Raw genomic sequence first — 26,428 nt, forward strand, 5'->3', positions numbered from 1 at the left:
CTGAGACCACAGCTGGCTCAGTGTGTACACGTGTGTGTGTGTGTGTGTTTTTTTTTCCCCCTGGGCTGGTTACAGTGTCGGTATGTGTTGACAGTGGACACGCTCTGTACAACCACACTGTTTACAGTTACTGTACTTTCACCAGTTTGGTCGTAGGGTGTGTGCAGCACATGCAGTGTGTGTGTGTGTGTTTCTCTGCAGTGACCGAATACAAGGATTTGTGTGGGCTTTCACTGCATTGTGTATCTTCTCTAGTCATAATGTATGAGGCTGTATATGTTCTCAGTTAATCTGTTTTAAGTGTGTGGTGGAAATGGCTTTCTGCTCTTTGTCTCTGGATAAGCTGAGCAGGGAAAGGCTGGCGTCTCTCCCGTTTTAACTTGTGAAAAGAGCACTGCCTTGGTTTTCCCTCCAGTTGCTTACCTGCAATAGAAATGAATCAGAAATGTTTTCCACATCATGTTTGAACATCGTAGTTTTTGCTCAAGGCTTCCTATTTGTCCCTTAAGTGAACGGTAGTTTGCAGGGCTGCAGTTCATGATTTTTTTTTTAGTCAATGTCAGGAAATGGTCAAAATTACCATCGCAGTTTCCCAGACCAGGTTTTGGTCAACCATCAATTCAAAAGGCATTGAAATAATACATATATAAAAATATATGTGAAAAATAGTACATAAGTCTGAAAAGTGAGGCTAATGCCAAAGTGCTTTAAGCTGCAATAGCACTGAGGGAAACTATGCTCCACAGAAATACAAAGTCAATACATTTTTTTCCCACAAGTCATTATGGTGCCATTCACTGAAGTACCTCCTTGTTATTACTATTTTGTTTTATCGTCTTTTCAAACTATTTTTTTTGGCCACATACCTGTCTAAGTGGCTGCAGTAACTGGAGTCTTCTTTGTCCAAAGCCTGCTGGGTAGCGTCTACTGATAGCATGGAAGGTGTTTAAGGAACATCAGTAAATTGTAGCGTCGAGTGATAGCTTGCATTAAAACGGTATCGTGGAATGTAATATTCTTTTTGGCTTCTATAATTGGTATTTAAAAAATATCGTTCAGGAACCAGTATCAAAGTCAAGGTATCGGTAACAGTGTCAAAACTTTTTGAGCGACACCCGATCTTGAACATTAGTTCAGCATTTTTGTCAGTTGGGGAGCCAAAATGAAAATAACACCGCTCATTTTAATCTGTAATTGGTTTCCCAAGACTTGTGTGTTTAAAATGGGCTGCAGTGTCTAAAGGGCAACACAAGCCTCACTCATTGAAATCATCTCCCAGTGTGCCACCAGTCAGGATCGATTAAGACAGATTAGGCCTCAAGAAACAGTAAAAAAAGAGAAAGAAGAGTGTTTGATTTGTTGAGTGCCGAGCAGCCTGAATTAGAATCGCTTTATTTCCCGCCTTTACCCACTGACCTCCAGGCTAACACTCACTCCATCACGTCATGCTCTTCCTCTCGCTGTCTGTTTTGATGCTTAAAGTGAGCAAAGAGTACTGGGACCCCTCCTTCAAGGCTCCTGGATGTGAATCAGTGTGTGGCTTGTTTTCATACAGTATTTTGACATCCAGATTTCCATTGTGCAACCTTCAAGTTTAGCTCAGCCACATTGCTGCGATCTGTGCACACTTCAAAGCACTGCCCTAACCTGAATCCATATAGGTGCAGCCAAGCTGTCTGCTCATCCATCCCAAGGCGGAGAGCCCTATATAGACTCTGTAGCTGGAGGTGCACTACAGTAGGCGATGCAGACAGTCTTAGTATTTTTTAATAAGACGGGCAATAACAATAAATCCTACAGGCTAATCACACACTCGCCAATCACCCAACCCCCCCCCCCCCCCCCCCCCCACCCCCACACACCTCCAAACCCAGAGCGATGCAGCATTACCCTGCCGCCGCCTTCAATTACGCCATTCATCATGTGTCTTATCTAGCCGCCGGTTTGATTGAGTGTGCAGTGGGAGGCGTTGCAAACCCTGCATTCTCTGTACCGGTGTGTGTTGTGTGTGTGTGTGTGTGTGTGTGTGTGTGTGTGTCGGGAGTGTTGACAGGAATGGAAAACTGCATTTGGAGGGGATGTGCGGGTATATATGGGATGTATGCGTCTGTAGAGCGGGTGAGTGTGTGCACGTCAGATCTACATGAGTGTATAAATCAAACCAGATGATCGTCCGCCTCTCTGATCCGCTCTGTCTCAGCAAGCGCATTTCTCTTTTACCCCTCCTTCTGTCCCTGTACTTCCTTCCTACTCTCTCTCTCTCTCTTTCTCCCTCCCTTTCTCCCTCCATCGTCCTCCTCCTCCTCTTCTCCTCTGGAACAGATTTGTCTGGGGGCCCCTGTCTAATCTCCAGCAGTGCCGGGTGTTGGGAGACGGGCGACAAATTTTAATAAGCAACTGGGCGCTGTAATTTAGCGGCCTGGGAGGGAGATTAGGCTGATTGATGCTGGGCTCGCCTAATGGTCCAGCCTACGGCTCCCAGCCCCAAATTGGTGGTAATGAAAGTTTTGTGCAAATTGAGATGGAGGAAAATAAGGCATCCTCTCATCTTCCCTCACTCCCTCTATCTTCATTCATTCTCTGTATCCCTCTCTCTGTTTCTATCTCCCTGTTCATTTTCTCCTCCGCTCTCTCAATCTTTTTGACAAGGTGTGTCTTTCTCCCTCTCTCTCCCGCCGTCATGTCTTCTGTCCTTCCTCCCCTCTTTTTGATCCTTTATCTATTTCACTTTCTCTTTCAAGCCATTTTCGCCATCATCGCTCATGCCCTCCTGCCTCTTTGTCTTTCTCATCCTTTTTCATGCCCATCGCTCCCTCGACCTCTTTAACAAAATCGATTTGTGCCTCATCTGCTGCCTCTCTCTCTCTTCTTCTCTCTCTGCTTTCACTGATTTTTCTCAAGCACTCTTGACTCCATCCAGCATGTTATTCACTTTTACTCCCACCCTAATTTGCTCCCTTCCTCCTCTATCTTGGCTAATGCCTGTAGGAGGTGTTTGTGTGTGTGTGTGTGCGCTTGTGCTTTTGTAGATGGGTCAAGAGGTGTCGTCTGCGTTGCTCCTGTGTTGTCGCGACAAATTCATCTAGGTAAATAAAGAGAGATGAAATGATGGCTGATGTGGCCGTGTAAATCTTCCTCCGGAATTTCCTTTCCTTTTCTCCTCCTCTGTGTTTCCTCAGATTTTTTTTTTCCTCTTCATTGCACCAAATCACTTTCAGCTGGGCTGCCACTCTGACAGGCTTCGTCTGCCATGCCTCATTAGGCCGTGGAGATTTCCAGAAACTTTACGGGGTGCGGGCGAATGTGTGTCTGTGTCCAGCACCTCGTCCCCACTGGAAAACTCTGTGTCATTCTATGTATTTGCAAATTCCAGTAAGTTATATCGAGCAAAATCTCAGTGCTGTTCGTTACAATCACAATGCGACAGGTTTGAATTTGAGTTTGTTATATACAAGGGGCCATCAAAAAGTTGGGAGACTGCGCCTGTTGTGCGTGAACAGACCGCGGCACCGCGATGCACACGGAGCAGCGGGTGACTAAGTATTCCAAGTTACATCCCTTGATCAACAACAACGGTTACATGTGTTTTTGTGGCCGCCGGTATGTGCCCATTTAAGATCAGAACAGAAAGAAGTCGCAGCGAGCCCGATCTGGTCGGTAGGCGTGATGGGGAGCTACGACGGTGTTGTTGCAGGCAAGAAACTTTTCAATGTGCTGTGAGCGTCAGCGTTGTCATTGCTGGAAAACCAAAGAGCCGTCGGGACACGGTTCAGTTCATTTGCACTGAATGTTTTCCCACATACATCAGATTGGAACTCTTTGTCAAAAGTCTGACCCTCGGGAATTAATTCCCCCATGCACAACACTGCGAATGTCAAAGAAAAGCCACCTGGTTGCGCTCCTGGCCCGATGAACCTTCTTCAGTCTTGTACCGGGATGTTCTGCCCCTCTTCCTCTCAAAACACCTCACCTGACTCGTCACTTTATTGCCATAGATTTCCTGAGGCGTTTCAAGGATCTCCGTTGCTGATTTTCTGAGTTTGACACAAAATTTGTACGTGCGCCCTCTGCTCATGCAAATGCCCACATGCTAAGGGTCACAATAACACCGGTAACACAGGTTCTGATGTTGATCAGGTGACGTAACTTCGAACACTTACTTGCAAAGGTTCTAGCTCCCCCCCCCCCCTGCTCCGTGCACGTCGTGGTGCTGCGCTCCGTTTACGCACAACAGAAGGAACTTTTTGATCTACCCTCATATGACTCAATGCATTTCATCTCTCGGTTCATGTGACAGCTGTTAGTTTTGAATATATAATAATAATAATAATAATAATAATAATAATAATACAATAGTGATAGCTTCTGTGTTTTCGGAGAAAAGACTATCGCCCGCTGAAACACAAACTTCATGAGCATAAAATTCTAAATAAGAAAGCATTGTATCTCAAGCTACTCTGCTATCGAGCTCTCCGCTGTGCAGTGAAGACGCACAGCAACGAGTGCTCTGCACCAAAGATGTCAACACGAAATCAGCTTAGATTTCTGCCTGCACGTGTGTATGCGAGTTTGTATGAGGCACAGGAAACAGAGGTTTCCTAAGTCATGCATGAGCAAATCAGTGTCCTCACTAAAACGATGTGCGTACTGAATGCAGGGAGGTGGAGACTGGCCTTGGGGGGGGGGGGGGGGGGGGGGGGGAGAATAAAAAACAAAAACAAAACAACTAGCAGCTAGTGGAGTGGTGTTGGTGGTGGGCAGCGCTAATCCACTGGTAATGGAAGACTACAGTACTAGATGTCGCGTTTGATATTGTGTCTGTTATAAAATCCCCCTGAGAATGGATGTGATGTTGGAAACTCACACGGGATTTCCGGCCCTCTAGGAGTTCAGCTTATGATGTGTTTACATGTAGTGTACAAGTTTGTGCGTGCGGATGTGTGTTCGTGAATGCGTGCGTTCTGGCTCATCTATGCAGGCACCCATGGTGTGTGGGTGTGTATGTGTGTTAGCCAGCTCCAGCTCCCAACAACAGAATGGCTGTCTTTGGGCACTTTTCAGTCCCCCTTTCTCTTAACTCCCACACAGCTCCCTCGACTTGCTGTATATATATTTTTTTTATGAAGGCAATGCTGGCGACGTTATCCTCCTCCTCTCTCGCTGCCACCTTGAGTTATGCACTGATCTATCATTAATAGCTGCAGTTCTTCCCCTGTGGCGTATATTGTTCAAACTGTAGGGTGGATGCTGACATCATCAAACAAGCGAAACATCCTGAATTCCTTCTACGACAAAATCGGAGGTGTGTAGGAGGTAATAACACCGACACGACACATGCTTTATGTTGGGTGAGTTCCCAGCATAAAGCATGTACACGCTCCCTAAATAAGCATTCCCTCCTTTGTTCCCCTTCAAGGCCCCTTGTTAAGTGTGTTTCCCAACTGGTATTGCACAACGAGCGTCCTTTTGCAATATCCTGGACAAATGTGAACGAGAAGAGCATTCATTCCAAACCCAATCTGTGCTCCAACCCAGGCTCAGAGCGAAGACTATCAAGGCGAGCAGTTTGACGCTCCGCAGCGCTGCGGAGGAGTCGGGCCACTAAGCCTGTAAATAAGTGGCAACCGTCTGTGAAGTTTGTCTTGGCGAGAGGCGGCCCTTGTTGATTGCTCACCAAAGTCTGTGGTTAGGAATCCCAGACAACACAATATAATCTTGCTTCCCAAGTCCCAGCAACTGCCTAAATGCAGTGTGGTTAAAGAGCTGGTGTGGGTAATTTCAGATTAGATGTGGCCTCCCTCCGCAGGAGCTGTTAAGGCTTTGTAAGGTTCACACTCTCACCAAAGTGTTTCTTTAGAGTTGATTGTTTATTTTTCATGGGAGGAGAGAGAGAAGGAGTTTTCTGTGTGTGTGTGTGTGTGTGTGTGTGTGTGTGTGTGTGTGGGAGGGAGAGAGAGAGTTGGATGACAGAAACACAGAATGTGGCTTAGACTGTAGACTCGTGGGAATTCTAAGTTCCTGGTTTCTCTTTTTACGGTCGCAGCTTGTTTTAAAATGTCCGGTGGTCAGGCGTGCAGCAATTTGGCACTGTTCTGCACATTGCACAAGTTGTTCTGTGCAGGCCAGTACGTCTAGCTGTTTCTTGGACAGAGTCAGAAAGGGACATTTTAATAAATAGACCCATGGGACAGCAGAAACAATGGATAATGCTCGGCTGCTCCTATTTTCTCTCCTTTTGAATAGTTTGAAGGTTTTTCAAAGATGGAGTGATCACAGATTAGCCACCTCCCATGACACAGACTAGTGGAGTGGCAAGAACCCAATTGCATATGAATGGTCTCTGTTTGCTGAAAGCACTCCTCCCACCTCATAGTTTTATGGCGGATGATGCTGTGAGATATTAAATGGAACGCTTTGAAGTTCCTCTTCTTATGATAGCGCCTGAAAGTATGGGTCTGCAGAGGAGGGGGGTTGTCTGTTCCCTTGACTGGTTGCAGAGGATGTGAAGCAATGTAGGAGGAGAAAATGAGGGTAGCATGGTGGAGGAGGGCGAGGTGCTGATGGGAAATAGACGAATGGCATGCCAGTGTCAGAAGTGGTCATGTGCCGAGGAAAGAGCAGGAGAGAATGAGAGGGAGGATGGAAGGAGGGCTTGACTGATTAACCTGTTTACCTCCCTGAAAATGCTCCGGGCGCCATTCTGATTAAAGCTCAGTCTTTCAATCTATCATCACCGTGGTCGGCTTGAACCCTCAGAGCTGCCGATACCAAACACTGTCACAACGATTGAGCTTCCAAGCTGCCCCACCACCGCACCCTCCGAAAGCAAACCTAATGCTCTCCAACCGACAGCATGATTTGCATCTCATCCTTCCTTGTCACCCCTTGACTAGTCAGGATCCCACCTCCGTCTCCATCTCTCTTCTCTCTCTCTCACATGCTGAGTTTCTGTGCATGTCTTTCTCGACCTCCTCCTCCCGCTCTGCCTCTAAGCTTCTTGCTCTCAAGATTCACTGCGAACGGTGCTCGTGTGTCTCAGTCTGTTTCCTCCAATGACGTGTTCTCCCAACTCCAGGCTTTTAGCACCTCCTGCATAATACGATTACACCCGTTTGGGGACGGGATATTGTCAGCGGCTTTCTATAAATAGCCTTCCAGTCCAGTCACAGTAGCACAGTGGCACTACAAGTGGACTGGATGCAGCGATGGGAAGAGGCAGTGCTGCACACAGTGTTCTGTCCACTCAAGCACAAATGTCAGCCCTTTAAAAGCTTTTTGCACCGTCACAAGCACAGAGTATGTTCGGACAGTCAGATGGAAAAGTAGAAGACACGAGTTGGCAATTAAGTTCACTCATGGACCATAAGGGTTGGTGGAGGCATGCAGGTGCAGTGGAGAAGCAGAAAAACAACAGCCTTCGTCCAAAACAAACATTTATGTATGACACGCGGGGAAGAAGGAAGTCGGGTTTCAAAAATGACTCGAAGTCAGTCAGGTAGGAGGTCGGGGTTGATGAGTGGGACAACAAACCGTAGGACTTGAACATAGTAGATGTCCGTTGCTTTGGCCCGTTTTCAACTGTAAGTCAGTGTTAGTTTCTGAGTTTAATGATCGTCCCCTAACCAAGTCTACATGGTCACAATTACGACACTGAACAGCCCCTAATCTAGTAATTGGTTATTTTAACCAAGATTTTTACCTTTAACTCAAACCTAAGTCTAAGCATACATTAAAAAACAAACTATTAGATAATAAAACTGAATGCTGTAATTAAGCCGTATCTAGCAGGCGCTGAGGAGCATCAGATGCTTCGTCAGTATCATATCTCTGTAGAAACTTTGCAAAGAAAAAATTAAAAACTGGAGGCTTTAGAGCAAGATATGCAAAAATGTGTGTTCATTTAGCCAGTGCCGAAATTATCTAAAGTATTGCGGGTTAAAAACAATAATATAAACTCCCAATCATTGTTTTTTTCTAGGATAAAGTCTCCACTGTGTATCAATGGTAAAGAAAATCCAGTCTTGCTTAATTATAATAAAACATCTGCTATTAATATTGCACGTATACTGTACTAGACAGCTCATTTTAGCACCAAGATCTGTCCAAGCTGTTTTATTAAACTTCCTGTCACATGGTCTACAATTAGTCATAGTGTCAGTTTGAACTCCATATGGAGATATTGATTATAAAATGGTAATTTCATGTCCTTTTACTGGGTTTTGAATGGGCTTTTTTTTTTTTTTTTTTTTTTTTTTTAATTATATTGTCATACCGTTTCCATTCAAAGTGTGTGATGTTGGATTTGCTTCTACCAATAGTTCACCAGTGGATTCTTTGATTGATGCTCAGCCTCCTTCATGGACACAGAAAACGTTGATTTCAGCGCACTCTCTCTGGTTGATCTTCATTTCTTCTCCACGCCTCTCTGTAGGAGGCTCGCAGAAAATTAGGTCAGCGTACTTGATAGTGCTTTCACTCGTTCCCAGGCAGTCATCCCAACAATTTGATTTTGTAAAATACTTCTTTGTTTTCCTGCTTCTTCTCCGGCCTGTCTCATTTTATCTTCCACCTTCTGAGTCTCCTGCCGTCAGTGACAGTCGACTGAAAACAGTTGGGCATCGGCCTGCTTCTTGCTCTGTGATTGAAAATGCAAAGGTCAACCCTGATTCTATTAGTTTATCATATTAGCAGTTTGTACGTCAGGGAATGATTTTATTTTTTGTATTTCAAATAGGTCTGCGTACTGGTTTCTTAACACGGATATATGCAGTATTCTGAGTTGAATAGGTAGGAAGGTGGTTTTGATGAGCACATATGAACATGTGTGTACACATCTGTGCGCAGAAAATTAGCTTTTGGAGTGTCATTATTAGTCTACATGGACTGTCACCCCGGGGGCAGCAGGTGAGGTTTAGGTGATTCCACTTCAGCACAGACAGCCTATATGGTGTCCCAACAGCCTGTGATGGACTGATTTAATCCCACTGATAGTGCTCTTAAAACACAGGAAGAGGGATAGACGTGTGCGCGCACACACACACACACACACATTCACATTCACCCTTCAGCCATACATACATACATGTGGACATAACGGCGATTTTGTGTGTGTGTGTGTGTGTGCGTGTGTGTGTGTGTGTGAAAGAGAGAGGTCAGCAGGGCTAACACAGTCCCCTGGCTGTTCTCAAGGTTAATGTGAGACTGACAGCAGCTGCTATTAGCAGCCTTCAGATGGTTTCCACCTCCCATATGCAGAGCTGATTCATCCCGGTGGCAGCAGTGCATTAAGATGTAACAGCTTCACTCCCAGGTGTCACTCACCCCTTTAGACAGAGCGCACATCATAATTTTACATTTCCTATTAACTCCTATTGTCTACGCTCAACCGCGATGGTCCATTAAAGGGATAGGTGCTGCCGTTACGGCCTCGTTCCCATGTGTCACTCAACTCTTCCTATATGTCATTATTTCATGTCATCCCATTGTGTGTTAATTGAAATACTACAGGCATTGTCTATATGGTCCATTAAAGGGACAGGAGCCTTGTTCCCAAGTGTCACCACTACTTTAGGTGCTAGCTCATTAATTTTGATCGTCTGTGTTTGACTTATACATGTACGGAGAGGCGGGGCTGCAGAGGGGAGAAAATACCAGCACAAAGAAATGCACACGGGTATCTCACCCAAACCAATGAAACCTCATTTACATGTTAATTCAGAGACATTAAGCAGATGCTCATATCAAGTGTAGGTCGATGTTTAGAGTTTTGCTCAAGGACACTTTGGCAAGTGGGGTTACACAGTTAAATGAATTGCCAGATAAAGTTGTATTCATATTTTATTTTTAGCTCCTGCGAAGTATGTTTTTCCTCAAATCCATTATATCTAATGACCAGAGTGGAAACTAGCACAACTTTGTGAAAAAAATGCAGATGAAACCTGCATCGCTCTGTGCAGTATTTCTCATAAATGTAGCTGTTTCACAAATACTAGCACTAAGCATTGTGGAAGGCTGTTGGCGGTGTTCATATGAAGAGTGATGATGTTGTTGTCTCGCTGTCGTCCGAATGTCAATCAATCAATTAAACAATCAATAGTCATCTGGTGAGCGCCTAAGGACACGGGGGGATGGGGGGGAGAAATCTCCCAGAAACGCTTGAATCAATTACTATTCGTCTGAGCCACAGACTCACACTCAGGTGTGCAAACCACACGTACACTCACACACTCACACACACACACACACACACACACACACACACACACACACACACACACACACACACACACACACACATATTAACAGTCTTTCATTAATACAGTTGTGTATTTATACTCACGCAGGTTCTTCTGTTGAAGTCAATGCCCCCCCTTTTCTTCCACATGTCCAAACAGCCAGGCATCAGATTGCAGTGCCATGGGAAAAGGAAAAGCGAGTAAATTCTGTCTTTGCCCTCATCCCTCATCCCTTTTCCTCCTACCTCGCTCTCTCCCCCTTAATGGAAAGGAGCATTCCCTGGCTGCCGTCAGCCAGCTACAGCCAGCTACACTATAACACAGTTAATAGATAGGCCTAGAAGCTTATGGAGCCCATGCATTTTTAAACGCGAGTTTTATGACTGGAGAGCAGGCAAGGGAAGGGAGGCAGGGATATGCTTGATATTTGTTTCATGTGTGTGTGTGTGTGTGTGTGTGTGTGTGTGTGTGTGTGTGTGTGTGTGTGTGTGTGTGTGTGAGAAAGAGAATATGGAGGGAAGAAGCAGTGGAAAGGATGACTACCACAATCTTGCTCTTGTTGGGTGGGTTCCTTGTCACTGTTGTCTTAATCTTCATTTTTTCCACTTTATTGTCTTTTAAATTTTTCGTGTAGCTTGCTTAATTATAGACACAGGCACACACACACACACACACACACACACACACACACACACACATACACACACTGCGCTGTAAAGGTCATTGCGGTCATGAACCCTGTCACTAAGCAGGATGTGCAGTACATATTAGTAAGCTTAATCCATCTGTTTCACTTATATCTGTGCATTGTTTCTCACCCGTCCAGATGTTAGAGTGTGTGCATTTGCTTCATGTATGTTCTTAATCTTGCAGCTTGCAGCTCAATCTCATACACTCACAACATTGGAAGGCACATGCATGTGTCCCAGACAGGTCATAGCATGCTGACCACCGCTTCATCCATGTCTGGCCTGACCCGCAAACCCCTGCTTCCCACTCCACTGTTTCACATAACCACACAAACACGTCGCGGCAGCATTCTCAGCGATCTCACTTTGCCCCACATACTGCCCCTGTTGTTGGCAGCTGTGGTGAGCTATGGAAATATGCACTTTCCCCTGGAGGGCGAAGAGTGACACGCATGGAGCGGACTGTAGTTGGGTCTTTGGTGTTAACTACAGACAATGCCACAATGTGCAGCAGTTGTGGGTGCTTTCATGTGACATGTGCACACTGGTGGATTGTGGATGATGCCACACAGCAGCACACAGCTGACGTGGAAAATGTCCTCCTGATGTGTCTGGAAACACTGCTGTGTGCTGAGTTACTGCAGATGTGTGAGAATGTGAGCGACGGCTTCAAAATATCCCAGAATTACCAAGCGACAGTGAGCACTAAAGCTTTGACCTCCAAGGTTTGCAATTCTGCTGTTGCAGGAAATGGAGCTTATTATGGTAAAACTTTTATTTTGAGTTATTGTGAAGGCTTTGAATGTAAAATGTAGTCCAATTATTTGGATGCAAAGTTATTAACTAATGTACAACAACACTGCTGTGCTTGTATATGGGAAATAACCCACCGTCAATGAGTGGACGGTTAACAGTCATAATGTGGAGAATCTAAACATACAAAGACTCTACATTTACAGCAGAACTGATCAGGATTCAAAGATGGTGTTGGGTTGTTCTATTTCAGTATAGAATAAAAGGAATTTTCATTTACTGTTGTTATTTTGTTTAATGCTGGAAACAAAGGGAAATCTACGTTTCGTTAGACATTTCTATGCTGTGGCTGCTCCAAAAGGCAGCGAGCAGAAACTGTCAAGCATCTTGAAATCATTTTAAAATGTTGGCAATGAAGTGTGTAGGAAGCTGCTGTGTGTCCTTTTTGCTGAACTCTGATGACACAGCAACCACTTCCACTTTTGCTGCAGCATAATGTAATTTCATGTGGCAAAGGGGCTATGATAGCCAAATACATGCAAGTGCACATAGCAGACGGATTACTGTCACGTGAAAGCATTATTTCTGCTGTTTACCCTGCGATCATCGCAGTGAAAGATTAAAACGCTGAATATGAGATAGCGCTGTTCCACAGTCCTGCCTGTACGCGTTACAAACCACAGTGCAGCTGATAAACCTTTGCACTCGTGAATCTGCTCAAACTCAACCAGGACTTTTTTGGATCATATTTGATGTCTCAAAGGACCTAGTTCGATTCTTAGCTGAATTTATTCACGTGTATTTTTTTCCCCAAACATCGTATTTGTTGTGTCAACCCTTTAGCAGCAGTGTTGTGGACAAATGGACCACATGCCGTCTGTCCGTGGCCTATTTCCTAGAGCCCCCGGTTTGGTACTGTGGGATGAACTGGTTTATCACTGGTCTGCCTTTGTTTACCGAGCCACTGTCGGCACGAAAAGCAGACAAAAGCCCCGTGCAGCAATACACACAGTTACAAACACACCGTGGTAGATCATTCAAATAATTGAATTTAGCTTTCTGTAAACAAGACTCTAACAAGCCCTGTGGAAATACAGTGACATTTAGTCTGGTGAGTCAAACTGGCTTTTTGCACACACACACACACACACACACACACACACACACACACACACACACACACACTGTATAAACACAAGACTTGATTCTAACATATTCACACTTCACACTGCAGCACCCACACGTTCATGCGTATACACACTCATATTGGCATACACTGGTGCACAGAGTAGCTGTCACACACTAGTGCATTCAGAGGCACAAACATTTACATAAAGGCAGAGACAAATTTGCATGTAGACCCTAAAGCACTTTAGTTACAACTTAAAAACACTAATTATTGCTTTTTCGTTATTTTCACTGCTAACGTCTACCTGTTTATGCCACTATAATCTGTTTATTTATAGAAAAGAAGTCTGGTATTGTCATTAGAGTCGCCTGTGGGAGCCACAGACTGTCCCTGTTAAGAGGGCACACCCGCTCTGAGGAGCAGATCTCGTTTGATCCTCCAGCGGGCGAGCGGCGGTATAAACAGGAAGGGGCCCTGCGCTTTAGTGCGTCATTTGCTCTCGTGTCACTGGATCTTCTGTGTTGAAAAGTTTTTCGCATAACATTGTTAGCCCGATATCCTGGATAGGTACACAAAGGTGACAAAACGTTCTCGGCAGGCGCACACACACAAAAAAGACACACACAGGGGATTAGCGTGTGTGAGAGAGAAAAATGAAACATCCTCTGGAGGCAGCTGTGTTCAGTTCCCCTGTGAGAAAAGAGTGATGGAAATGCCTCGGTAAAGGTACGCTTCTGTGTTTATGCATTTGAAATGTGACAATTTAAGTGTTTTGACTGAAGGGACTGTGTGTGTGTGTGTGTGTGTGTGTGTGTGTGTGTGTGTCAGCGGGTGGTGGGTGTTGGAGTCTGTTGGAGTCCTCCTCAGAAATATGGACTTCATTTGTGTCGGGCCTCTCCCACTAACTGGAACAGGGTTGGAGGTGGACTGAGGGAGCCGCCCCACTCTCCCTCAGTTTGTCTTACACACACACACACACACACACACACACACACACACACACACACACACACACACACACACACAAGCTAATACATGTGCTTACGCATGATTTTGGACCGACTACGCTCCCTTCCCTTGTACAAAACAGTGTATTGTGTTATTATGAATCAGCAGAGAAGTGGGCTCTCTACTTTTGCAATTACCACTAGTCCTTCATGCACAAATGGCCTCCACTCTCTTCTACTTTGAATGTGGCCCAACTCATTTTATCTAAGATTGGCATAATCATTATCCACATTGGAAATTGTTATGAGTGCTGTACTTCATGTTTTGGTTTCTTATACACAAAAATAATGTTCAAAATACAGGAGATTGGGTTTGAGTTCAGCCTTGTTTAACCCTTCAGATTATTAGTCATGAGGAAAAAAACAAGACTCATGTCTCTAAATGGAGCTTCATAACAACCATTGCTAACCAGACCTGTTGCATTTCAACCATATTAAGAGCCGATGTTACTGTTTTGTAATTTTCTACTTTTCAATTGTGAATATTTGCTTGTGGTATATCATTGTTAGCTGATTACATTTTTGGTTTTATTGGGGACAAAGAAGCAATAAGTCAACTTGGGCTTCTGGCAATTGTGATGGTCATTTTATTCAAATTAGAAAGGAAAGTCCAGCCCTACAACATAAAAACCAAGGGCTTTGTTTTAGAGGTAAGCACACGGTCTAAAGCACATGCATTTACGCCGCGTCCAAATCCACTTTTGATTGCTTAACAGTGGATAATCTGAAAGCAAAGTCAAGTGCATAGTTCAAAGGGATTGTACTTAATCTATTAATTAATCATAGATGTGTTTAGGGTACAACAAGAAATTAACCAATCACACTGTCACCTTCCATTCACTTTAAAAGCCTGGTGTGCTTGCCATGTTTTAGAGGTGGATTTTTCAAGTTGTAGGAAAGAACTGTGAGCAGATCGATGCTCACAATGATAATTTTTCACATTGTAATCTTTTTATTTTTAATATTTTGCACGCTTGTGTGCTGCAGCATGTGAGTGTACGTGCATTGTGCACTGGCCTATGCAGGCATGGCTATCCTATGTTCCCTTAAAATACTGCGCTGTTGTGTTGTGCGTTGGTCAATTGCACAATTGCTTTCTGCGCCTGACCACACCTCATTTTAAGGCCAACACACCCAATGGGAGCTCAGAAGGGTGCAAGTGCTTTTGCGTTTTAAACAAAGTTCGTGCTGAATGGGAAAAATAACAACTGTGTTGGCCGGACACTGGCAGAGACATTTGCGTTGCTCTTGGAGCTGCTTTGTAACGTCGGACGATAGTTTCTGTTATCAGCGGATTATCAGCTTGAGTCATACCCAGGCCATTGTGCCATTGTCGTACTGTAGAATTTATTCATAAATATTGTAATATTTTGATTGGGTCTATGTTTTTGTATATCTAATTTCAAATAGAACGCAAGTCGTTTTTATTTCGATCCTGTGAATCGCCTCCACGTGCTCTTATCCTTTGTGAGAAAAAAAACAGACGAAACTCCCGCACTGGTTTGTAAGAACGAATCCAAATAACACGCTGAAGAAACTTTATTCCCTGAGGCTTTAACAGATTAAAAGGAGGTAAGTGACAGAGCTGGAAGAGGGAATTGTCAGGACGGTGCCAGATGGTTGGTGCGGCAGGACTGAATGAGTGGAAGCCGTGTGCGACTATTGAGAAAGAATAACATGCACTACAGACCCCAGACCGCAGGAGGCATGACTCCCTCACCACGAGGAAACCTCAGGGCTTTCTGCTTCATGTTCTGTTTGCTCTCTCGTTGCTCCTCATTTAGTTGTCTGCATGGCCTTTGCTCCTCATCAGATTCAACATATATTGGGTTCTCTTTCCTTGCAGTTTTCGCCAACTCCTCTCCCGTCACTTTCCTCTCCCTCGCTATCTGAAGTCCTCACTTCCTATTCTCCCCAATCCAGAGTGCAGTCAGCCTTTAACTCCCTCTCTGTTACCCCACCGCCACCACACCCCTCTCACTTGGCTCCCTTCCCTCTTTTCTTCCCAGCTCGCTCCCTCTCACCTCTCCACTCTGTTCATATTTCATATTAAGCAATCTTTTCCATGGAGCCAGCTGTGTAAACAATAGGGACCAGCCCTCCGTGTTTTCTCAGAACGAGAGAAAAATGCCGGAAAAAACCAGGATACAAGGAGCTCGCTGCACGCCGTCCACACGGATGATCTATGGCCCTTTGTCTCTCCCACCCCCTTTGAGCACGAGTGGGATTTTCTGGGCAGAGATGTTGGTTTTTGTGTGTGTGTGTGTGTGTGTGGCTGCGTGTTAAGCGTACGGGAGTGTGTTTGTGCCCGTATGGGAGCTTTCTGTTACCATAGCCCCCTGCAAATATTGACCGAGCTGAATAGCTACAGTGAGTCGCTTGAAAGCAAACACTGCGTGCCATGCTATGCCACACATGCCTGTAGCTTTGTCACCAACTGCGTTCTTACTGGAAATAATAGTGCAAATACTCCTTTCCCCTGATTTAAGCTTCTTACGTTTTGATATTGATTATTGGACGGCAGTCTCAGCAGTGCATCACATAGCTCAGCCATATTTAGCAAAAGCACTAGCCCGTGTTACTCTTCTATCTGTAGCGCTATAATCTGTCTACCTATACTGCCAACAGACTATTTTTACTCCGACGTTCCTGGAAGTTGCCGGTGTTCCAGGGATTTAACTGTCTTCATCTGATACGGTTTTTTTAAGGGGCGGGTCGGCGGGCAACTTTAGTTGTAGGTTTTACTGACTTTGGTTGACACAGTTAGTGTGTGCGTGTGAGTGCGCGTACGTGTGTGTGTGTGTGTGTGTGTGTGTGTGTGTGTGTGTGTGTGTGTGTGTGTGCGCGCGCGCATTTCTTGTCAAGGTTTTTCTGCGTGCATGTGTGTTTATTGGACTATATGCATGCATGCGTGCAGGTGGGCAGATGGTTCAGTTCTGCACGGACAGCCACAGTCGCACTCATTATTGTGTGAAGAAAGCAGGCTACCATCTTACCCTGACACACACACACACACACACACACACACACACACAGCTCATCCCTGGCTTTATTTTTTGCAGGTGCAGTGCTTGCTGGCATTTGAGATAATTAAAGGCTGACCTTTCTGAGGTGAGGCAGAAATGTCACCCAGCCTGCTTCCCTGACAAGTGGATTCACCCCACGGGGGGCCTTGGCAAAACATCCGAAGATTCTCGCCACCCTGGCTGTGCACTTAGCACCCTTTAGCTTTCGTGCGCGACACTTTTCTGACCGTCATCAATGAGTAGCTCCCACCTCCTGCTCCCTCACCCGCACGCCATCAGCTTGCTGTGGTTCTGACCGTCGAGAGACTGCACAGGTGGAAGAAGCACTGAGGTGGAAGTATTGTTGGGTCAGATAGTTTGAAGGCACGCTTCTCTTACATTTCCCCTGTATTTAGGTAGTAATGGTGTCAAAAGTTGTCCCGTAAACGGCTTAATCTTTGCTGTAGAGATAAATTAATTTGAATTGCAGAAGCCTTTTTAGTCATTTTTATCTGAACAATAATATATTATTGTTTTTGGCCAATCCTGTACTAAATGGCAGAGTGAGGGACTTACAGTGAGATTTCAGAGGTTTGTGTTGGTGGTTTGGCACCAATTCATAAATTATTCACTCGATAAACTTCGGTGACTACTTCTCTTGATGCGTCACAGTTTTTGCATTGGAAAGCCTTTCTATTTGTATAAACCGTTTGAGTTTACGTGTATGTCCTGTTGTAGTGAATGACAACAGACTATATGTATCACTACACTTTTTGGCCTTTTATAACGTGCGCATTGACTCACTGATACACCAGGACCAACTACTTGTGAAATAAAAAAGGATATCTATAGAGTCTTTGGAGGACATTATTAAATGCTGCTGATTTACTGTGTAGCTAAAGAATATCACGGGGTAGTTTGTCCAGACGTTTCCTTTGGATTCCTAATTTGAGCTTACTTTGGTTAAATAGTTATGAGAATTATACCAACTATGGTCCGTTTCAGCGTACCTCCATCATCATTTAATAGGCAGATAATCCAAGTTAAGGAAGAGCACACTATGATGCCCCTCTTCCACTGCCGGTACCGGCTCAACTTGACTCGTGTCTACTATCTTTACAGGAACGTGGACCACGTCGTGGTTTTGCTGGTTGACATTAATCAGGCAGTCCATTCATCCGTTCATCCATTATCGCTACCTGCTTTATCCTGATGCTGGCGCCTGTCCCAGCTGACTTTGGGCAAAGGCTGGGTGCAGCCTGGACAGGTCACCAGTTCAAGTAGTCCAGTGAATAAGATTCTAGTGACGATTCTCTCTGACGAATCAGAATCCTGCAGTGCTTTCACATCATTTTTAGTGTCAGCTCAGCTCGCTTTGAACCTCGGGGGAGATGACACCAAAAATAGCAGCAGATACCAGGTATTATACAGACTTCTGCTTAATGGAAAACCCCAAAAAGAGAGTAGAGTTGATCCACGCCAGTATGATGCAGTGGATGAAAGGCATTAGTGACCTCCTCTGACTCCCCGGCTCCTCACCAGCCTTGCGTCCCTTTCGCTTTCGAACCTTAATAATTCACATCTCTTTGCTGAAGTCCTGTTAGTGGCTCGTCAAAGGGTCCCACTCTGCCCCCTCCCACCTTCACCTCACTTTACATGCGGTCTCCTCTTTATGCAAAACCCATCCCATCTGAGCTGGTAATGTACAGTAAATGCAGTGTACTTTGAGACACTCCCTCGGGGCACCACCATGACATACATGTGTGATTCAGGACGTGTCTCGGGCACACATTAATGAGCACACACACACTGGCTGCATGCGTGAGCGCACACACCACACGCGCACTCCGACACTTGTTGATGAATGAGCATGTGCTTGTCTTTTACATGCACCAATACACACACACACACACACACACACACACACACACACACACACACACACACACACACACACACACACACACACACACACACTTTTAACGGTGCAGTATGGATACTCGTGTGTATGCATGCACATTTGCTTCCCACAATATCCCGTCTCACTTCTGACGTGTACATCCACCCACGCTGCTGTCCTCATAAATATTTCAATGCATCGTGCTTGAGCGACTGCCATTACGTGTACCACCAGAAAGCCGTACAGGTTGCAGTCCAAGCCCCCTTCTGCGCTGTTAACCCACATCCACTCTGAGCTCACAGCCTGTAGCCGTCCCTGTGGAAGGGGGAGGGAGGGTTTGTACAAATCGATGCGGATTTAATGTTTAGCCCGTGACAGTGAAATTATGAGTCATCTGATTGAATCGTAAATGGTGAAAAACTTTGTCTTCATGGTGGAAATATCGAAGTAAATATGAAGCACCTCTTCTATCACTTCAACAGCAGGTTATTGGCCATATTTCAACGACAAGCCTACAGCAAAGTAACAAAGTTAGTAGGGGTCATATAACAACATGATATCAATTGACCTGATGCTGTGTTTATTGTTCTTCAATATTTGTCACCCTAGGCTGTTGTAAACTGAACCACACAGCTCTGACAATTCCCATAATGATCAGTTCACTGTACGGTGCAGGTTTACACTCCGACTTGTATAATGCAGCTACAAAGCAGTATCATTCCCTTAAAAAAGAGACGCTAAGCTGTTCATTATGACATAATGACTGACTTGTGTTAGAAAGAGCCATCCTGCATAATCAGGCTTTGTGTAGCATTATCATGACAAGTGGCTAATTCCACTGAACTAAATAGCATTACTGCTACCACTGACCACCAGCTGCCACGGATGTGTAGCAGTAGCAGCACACGCATGGATAATCGGTCAACAGGAGAGATATAGATTATAGATGTGTGTGTGTGTGTGTGTGTGTGTGTGTGTGTGTCAGTGTTTAATATAATGTCAAGAGTCACACTTTATCTTAGGCCGGTGGCTATTTTTCTTTTCATCATGACCTCTTTGAACTTTGCAAAGAACTTTGGTGTGTGTGTGTGCGTGTGTGTGCGCGCGCGCGTGCGTGCGTGCGCGTGCGCTTAACATGTACACACCAGAGCGTCTCTGTATGTCATGCGTTACATTTGCCATCCCCCGTGGCTGTGTTAGCCTGCGTGGTCTGCCCGTCCACGCTGACCTCCCGCTGCCATTTGCTGCTTTCTCTGATTATTAATTCAGTGTTTGCTGTCACAACCAATTACAGTCTCTCATGTCCCGTGACCTCTAACCCTTCCCTTCTCGCTGCCTGTTAGATGCCAAAGAGTTGAGATCAACTGACCCGGATTGTTTGATTATTTTTCCTTTTACTGTAAGTGAAGCTGTAAGTGTAAGTTTGGCAGATGTGGAATTCTTAGAAAATCTTTGAAAAGATGCACATCAATGGCTTGATAGCAGGCCCCAGGGTCCCTATGCATTTCTATAGGCTTCCACTATCGTGGCTTAATTTTAGACTGCTGCATTTTTTTTCCATTTTTATTCTCCGACGGTTCGTATTCCAGCTCTAAATGCAGGAAGCAAATGTGTGACAAAATTATTCATGTGCACACGCAGAGAGAAAGTTCCCCTACCTGTTTGTTATGTTTGTTGTCTCTTCATGCTGTCATCTCCGGTGTCTGTACTCGCGTGTTTCGCAACCGGCTTCGACGGTACAAGTACATACAGCAGTGCGATGAAGACCAGCAACTGTACAGCATTATGCACACAACCGCTCCCCTTTCATCTTCTTCCTATCAATGACCTTTCTGTGTCAGCCGCGGCACACAGCGCACATGCATCATACGACGGGAGGCACCTGCCGCTGACGATTCCGGGGGGAGAGAGCTGTGTGTGTGTGTGTGTGTGTGTGTGTGTGTGTGTGTGTGTGTGTGTGTGTGTGTGTGTGTGTGCGTGTGTGTGTGCGTGCGCGTGTGTGAAGGAGAGCGAGCGAAAAGAGATACGTGCAGGAGCTAACTTGGAGTACGTGGAATTATGGGTTTCTGTTCGTGCTCCCATGTGGACATACTTTACATATGCATGCTCATATGAACGCGCACATACTGCAAGTGTTTGTTGTTTGTGAGGACTGCAGCCTTCCCTTCCGGATCAGAGCACACAGCTGTTTGTGGAAATTGCCATTGGTTTGTCGACTTTGACAGTAAGGAGGACGTGCAGTGCGTGTCAGCAGCTTTACTCAGCTTTGCTGTTACGTGTGCAGTTTTCACGGCAGATTATACAGGTCCGCAGTTGCGTCTCGATTCCTCGTATAGTAGTGTGTGTTTGATCTTCTTGCCTCTGCGTGTGTGTGTGTGTGTGTGTTTTGTCCTTACCGTTGGCAGAGGGATTATACAGGTACTCGGCTACATTCTGCTTGTATCAACAGTGCTGAGGCTTGGGCATGCATGGATGACTGCAAAAAGGAGTACTTATTGTGTAATGTGTTTGAAATGCTTCAGCTGCATCAATCAGACATTGCTTAAATGCATCCAAACACGTTTTTCAGCTCGCAGCTTCAGACATGTGGGTCTCATTAAAAAAAAACAAAAAAAAAAACACTCCTATACAAAGAATTTATGCACAAATCTGTATATTAAATTTGAGTGAGATTCATCAAAATTTTGAGATTTACGTAAGAGGTACATTTAAACTATAGACTGTATGTAATAGTGGACGTAGCTTTCGGGTCGATAAAGGGAGGCCTTGCTTTAAACTGAAAAATCACAGAGGGCCACTAAGGGTTGGCTCCAAAGTCAATACATTTTTTTCACAAGTTGTCATGGTGTCACTTGCTTAAATCCCTCCTTTATATTAGTCTTCTGGCGGTCCATGTGAAAATAATCCCATCATTAACTAGAAATTAGAGCACAAAAAGCCGTGTTTTTGACGGTGTGTCTGTTTGATTGACAGGCATGAGGTGCAGTCAGGTTTTCGCAGTCGGAGGGCGGGGCATAGTGTCCTCTGGTTTCCAATCAGATTGAGTCAGATCCACCGCTCGTTCCTCCCCAGCTTGTACAAACATGGTCACTTCTGGCTCCAAACGGCTCTCAACTAGCAAAATGGCGGTTATCATAAAGTCGATTTTGAGGCTTCGTAATTGCAGTTGACAAACCAATGGGTGATGTCACTGTTGGTTGCTGCTTGATTGAAACTGATACACACAATGTAATTACCAGGTGCTATGATGTTGATTTCATTTGAATTGTCAATTTTATTCATGTTTACCATTTAAACATTTTGGTTGTAGCATAATAGGAAAAATAATTAAGTTTTTGGTCTTTATTAGATTACTCATATCATTAATTTTTATAACATTTGAATCACATATGATTACTTTAACTCAATACCTAAATTTAGGAGTAAGATGCTCTCTGTGCTGGCAGCTCACTGTCCAATGACCTTTATATTAAAGCTCAATGTCTTTAAACAACGCTACCCCAAATCAAAAGTCATGTGACACATTTTGACTGCCTTTGATCTATTGCCGTTCCTCACAAAGTATAGGAAAAGCTGGTCACCCTGCCACCGCTTTGCTTATCCCCGACTATTTACCGTGACAGCAGTAAAAGGATTTAGGTGTGGGTGCACCACAGCAACGTTGCTGCTGGTGTAAGCGCACGATGGTGAGAGATGCCACTTGTCATTCATAGTCGCCTCTTATGGAGCCCACTTTCGACACTGTAATGATAATGGTGAAAGACGCGGCCCATTTCCAGCCTGCGGGTCTCCCATAGTCCCAGTAGTTCCTCATTGAAAGACCCAGTTCAGCGTGTACGGCCTCTGGGTATTGCATTAGAATACATATGACTTTATATCACTTCAGTGTGTATTTTTTGACAATGCCGACGCATTTTACAACCTTGCGCCAATGTGCAGAGTGTATGAAGGCGCCGTTTTATAATGGTAATGGTTGTGTAGTAGCGTGTATTATGGAACCAGAATTAATATCTTAAAGCCCATTTTTAGTATGTAACTCCTCTCTCCCTTTTGGTTTTAATAGGTGGCTGGTAAGGAAACACAGAGGCTTTAAAAGCAAATAAAACTATACCCAACACCCATGGGCTTTAAAAATAAATAAATCTGTTCATGCTTTCAACATAATACACGTGCACCCTTTAGCCCACATTCTCCGACCACCGCACACACCAGCTCACTATGACACAGAGCACTTTGGCAATGAGCAAATAAAAATAAGGCAGCTGATAGAAGGCCAAGCCCATAAAACCAGCCATCTGATTAAGAGACAAATCAGAGCTAGACATACATGACCGTAACTATACACACTCGCGCACCCATTCAAAACGCACATTCCTACTACAGTCTGGGAACTCATTCTCTCGCCTTCACACGCACACAAAGACTCACACTAGCAAAAACACACACACATTTTCTGTTTGCTCCAGTGACGATGGAGGAAATTTGAGTCTGAACCTGTGCAGATGAACATACCGTGAGGGAATTCATACCTGTCACATTTAAGCTCGATCACGATCGAGGAAGCCGTTTTGCTGTCTCCCGATTGGCCAAACATTTGCAGACACACTGAATGTCGAATTTTCCTGAGATTTGTCACCCGTTTGTACGTGGCTGCCTGCCACTAGCGCGCCCCTCTCACTTGTCATATCCCGGTGCTTTATGTACATCATACAAGTGGGAACAGGCGCAACAACATGTCTGACTTGAACCCTCTCGCTTTACAGGACTTCATCCATGATGTTGGCGGTGTGATTGATGCTTGAGTGCTACATTCCTTACCAACGCTGCTCATGCAAAAACACATACTCCTTTCTTTTATTCAGGTCTCTGTGCGTGTTTCAGTGCTTCTTAGTGTTACTGACTCAAAAGAAGGTCTTTACAGTAAAACAAAAACAAAAAAGTTGCGCCCATGTAATGACAAGCTATTTTGAAGAAATAGCTTCTCTTGCTCTTCTATATTGTGATGCAAATGTAGCACTTTATGTTCACTGTGTTCTCCGGGTGGATAGTTGTCAGCGCGCTCATGTCTGCTCAGGCTTTCCGTGGTGATTACAGGTCTGTGTGTTCACGTCTTGTTCTTAATTTAGAAGTTAAACGCCGCATTAAAAATCTCCAGTGGTCCCCGAACAGCGCCTTGGGTTTCACCTCTGGCTCCTGCAACCGGTGTAATTAGCAAAGTTTTCTTTTGTGTTGCTCTCTTCATTTCTGTTTTGGCTCGCCTCCCACTGTATTTGTAGCCTGTCACCGCTAATGAGCGTGTGTATGAGCGCACAGAGCAGCGAGGAGACATCACACACCCACTGCTCTCTTCGCAGTTTTAACACCCCATTAGATAATTAAGGCGGATGGGGTGTTTTTGTAACATTTCATATGAGACATTACCATTAATTAGCGTCAAAAGAAAAGAACTGTTTTGCTCAAGCACTTAAGTACAAAGGGAAGTGATCTCTTTACCTTGTCACTGAAGCACTAAATGATCTCTCTCTTTCTCTCTCTCCTTCTGTTTTTTTTCATAGGCAGAGACTTTACAACTGCAAAGAAGGGGGCCCGTCCAAGGAGAGAGGAGCTTCCTCTTGGCATCATGTGATCTGCGCATTCCCCAGGAGTGCTCCGCAGTGGAAGAGTGAATCTACGCGCCCGTGTGAAAGCATCGCAAACCACTAGCACCCCCATCACCACTCCTGGCTGCTGCCATCAAAGTCCCCCCTTCTTGACTCAACTTGCCTCCTGTCTCTTTCCCTGCCTTCATCTTGGGGATAAGGAATGGCCCTGCTGCTTCCCTGCCCCTCCAACGCCTCCTGCAAATAAGGCCTTTTAACTCGTTTCACAATACCAGAGAAAGGAAGGATAAAACACTCTGCAGTCCCCCTTTATACTTCTGCCCCCGTGTCTCCTTTTTTTTTTTTTTTTTTTTTTTTTTTTAAGTCTTTGTTTCCTTAGTAACTGAACCCTCAACACACACATTTACGAAACCGACAGGATATTTGTCCTGGTGACATCTACAGCAGACATTTTACGGACAACCTTTTCAAACTTAAGGATATTTTTTACACACTTGGCCTGGCAATTTTTTGGAGTAACTCCTGATCCGGCATCCCTATGGGGAATTAAATCATCACAGGGATCCATACTGACTCCTATTTGGCTCTGGTACATCTTGTTCTACTCGTGACTCGAGGTGGACTGAGCCATCATGGCTGGAAAGGGCAACCCGATGCAGGGCCCCCACCTCAATGGCTTCCCCATGCCCACCTACTCCTACTTCTTCCCCCACATGTTGGGGAGCCTGTCGCCTCCGGCCCTGCCAGGACTGCCCATCAGCGGGTACAGCACGCCGTCTCCAGCAAGTGAGTAAACTTTTACCACTTTTGCTTCCTCTGTGCCGGTTTGTGTTTCAGATGTGGATCTGTGTCTCGCTCCGGCTGCTTTTTTTTTTGAGTGAGAAGAGGTGGGGAGAGGATTTACTTTTCTTTGTGCGTGTCCTGGTTTACCTGTGGGGATGTGGCACATGCTTTGCAGCACAGCTCCCCTACTGTGTGTGTGTGTGTGTGTGTGTGTGTGTGTGTGTGTGTGTGTGTGTGTGTGTGTGGTCTGTGTACATATGTTTGTGCCTGTGAGTCTACTGGTAAAAGAACACTTTCATCTCATCCTGTTTGAATCATCCCTGTTTGAAAGATGTGTGTTGGTAAACATATAGAAGCTGCCACACACACACACACACACACACACACACACACACACACACACACACACACACACACACACACACCTGCCTCTAGCGCTGTCCTTAATTTACAAACCCACACACATCAGCATACACTCGCACACACATATACACACGGGAACATCAGCATAGATCACAAGGAAATGAGGCAGGACAGCCAGAAAGGAGCATTGTTTATTTAGGGAACAAAAATTTGGCAACTGTTCCTGAAATAAATCTCTCAAATACAGTCATTGTAGCCAAAATTCATGCTACAACTCCTTTGTGCGATCCATCAAAAGCTCCAGAACTGACTTGCAAAGCTGCTTATAAGTCTGACGCAGAGAAAAGTACTTTATCATTAGGAAATAAAAAGCAATTTTGTGGTGTATTGATTTATGCACGAGAAGATCTGTTGCCACAACAGTTCTTCTCGTGGAAGGCATATACACATACTTTACTCAAGTAAAAGCGACAGTGTGACCATATAATGATACTCCATTATATAAGTTCTGCATTGATAGCTTTACCTCACTTATCAGCAAGTTGTAGTTATTGATTCTACAGTGGCTGCTTTTACATTGTTATGTTACTGGTGCATAAACCTGTCAGCACCATTTTATGGGATGATTTGTAAGGAATAGAGCCCCAACTGATACTAGATGTTTGGGACTGATGCCAATATTAAGAAGTAAAAAAAACTAAAAAATCTGATGGTAATGTATCGACTTTATTGTCCAAAATGATACCACTGCACTGACACTGTAAACTTGACTGTAAATGTAATTGTTTTTTTGTTTTTTTACTCAATGTTTATTTGTGTAGGGACAAGTATGTAGCATAAACAATGCGACACACCACGGTAGATGGACCTTTAAAATACAGAAAATTAACAACTCACAACACATTCACAGGAGACAATCCCAATCATGCACTCAACGATAATAATTATGAATTGAAAAAAACAA

The 26,428-nt window shown here is 44.7% G+C and overlaps 1 protein-coding gene and 1 long non-coding RNA gene across 2 annotated transcripts in view; both read left to right on the plus strand.

Moving 5' to 3' along the window:
- LOC138202130 (uncharacterized) overlaps window positions 1-24,664 on the plus strand; it is a 64,304-nt gene extending 39,640 nt beyond the window's left edge. The window contains exon 4 of the long non-coding RNA XR_011178629.1: window positions 24,274-24,664. This is a non-coding gene — a long non-coding RNA (uncharacterized lncRNA). The remainder of the gene's footprint in view (window positions 1-24,273) is intronic.
- A 3-nt stretch (window positions 24,665-24,667) lies between these two features.
- Window positions 24,668-26,428, plus strand: part of raraa (retinoic acid receptor, alpha a) — a 77,400-nt gene continuing 75,639 nt past the window's right edge. The window contains exon 1 of the mRNA XM_069155894.1: window positions 24,668-25,104. Within this exon, the coding sequence (XP_069011995.1) occupies window positions 24,951-25,104 (154 nt within the window). The 5' untranslated portion in view covers window positions 24,668-24,950. The remainder of the gene's footprint in view (window positions 25,105-26,428) is intronic.

Source organism: Embiotoca jacksoni, unplaced genomic scaffold, assembly GCF_022577435.1.
Source record: "Embiotoca jacksoni isolate LCO1_2020_lvr unplaced genomic scaffold, fEmbJac1.0.p SCAF_20, whole genome shotgun sequence".
In the NCBI taxonomy this organism is placed as follows: Eukaryota; Metazoa; Chordata; class Actinopteri; family Embiotocidae; genus Embiotoca; species Embiotoca jacksoni.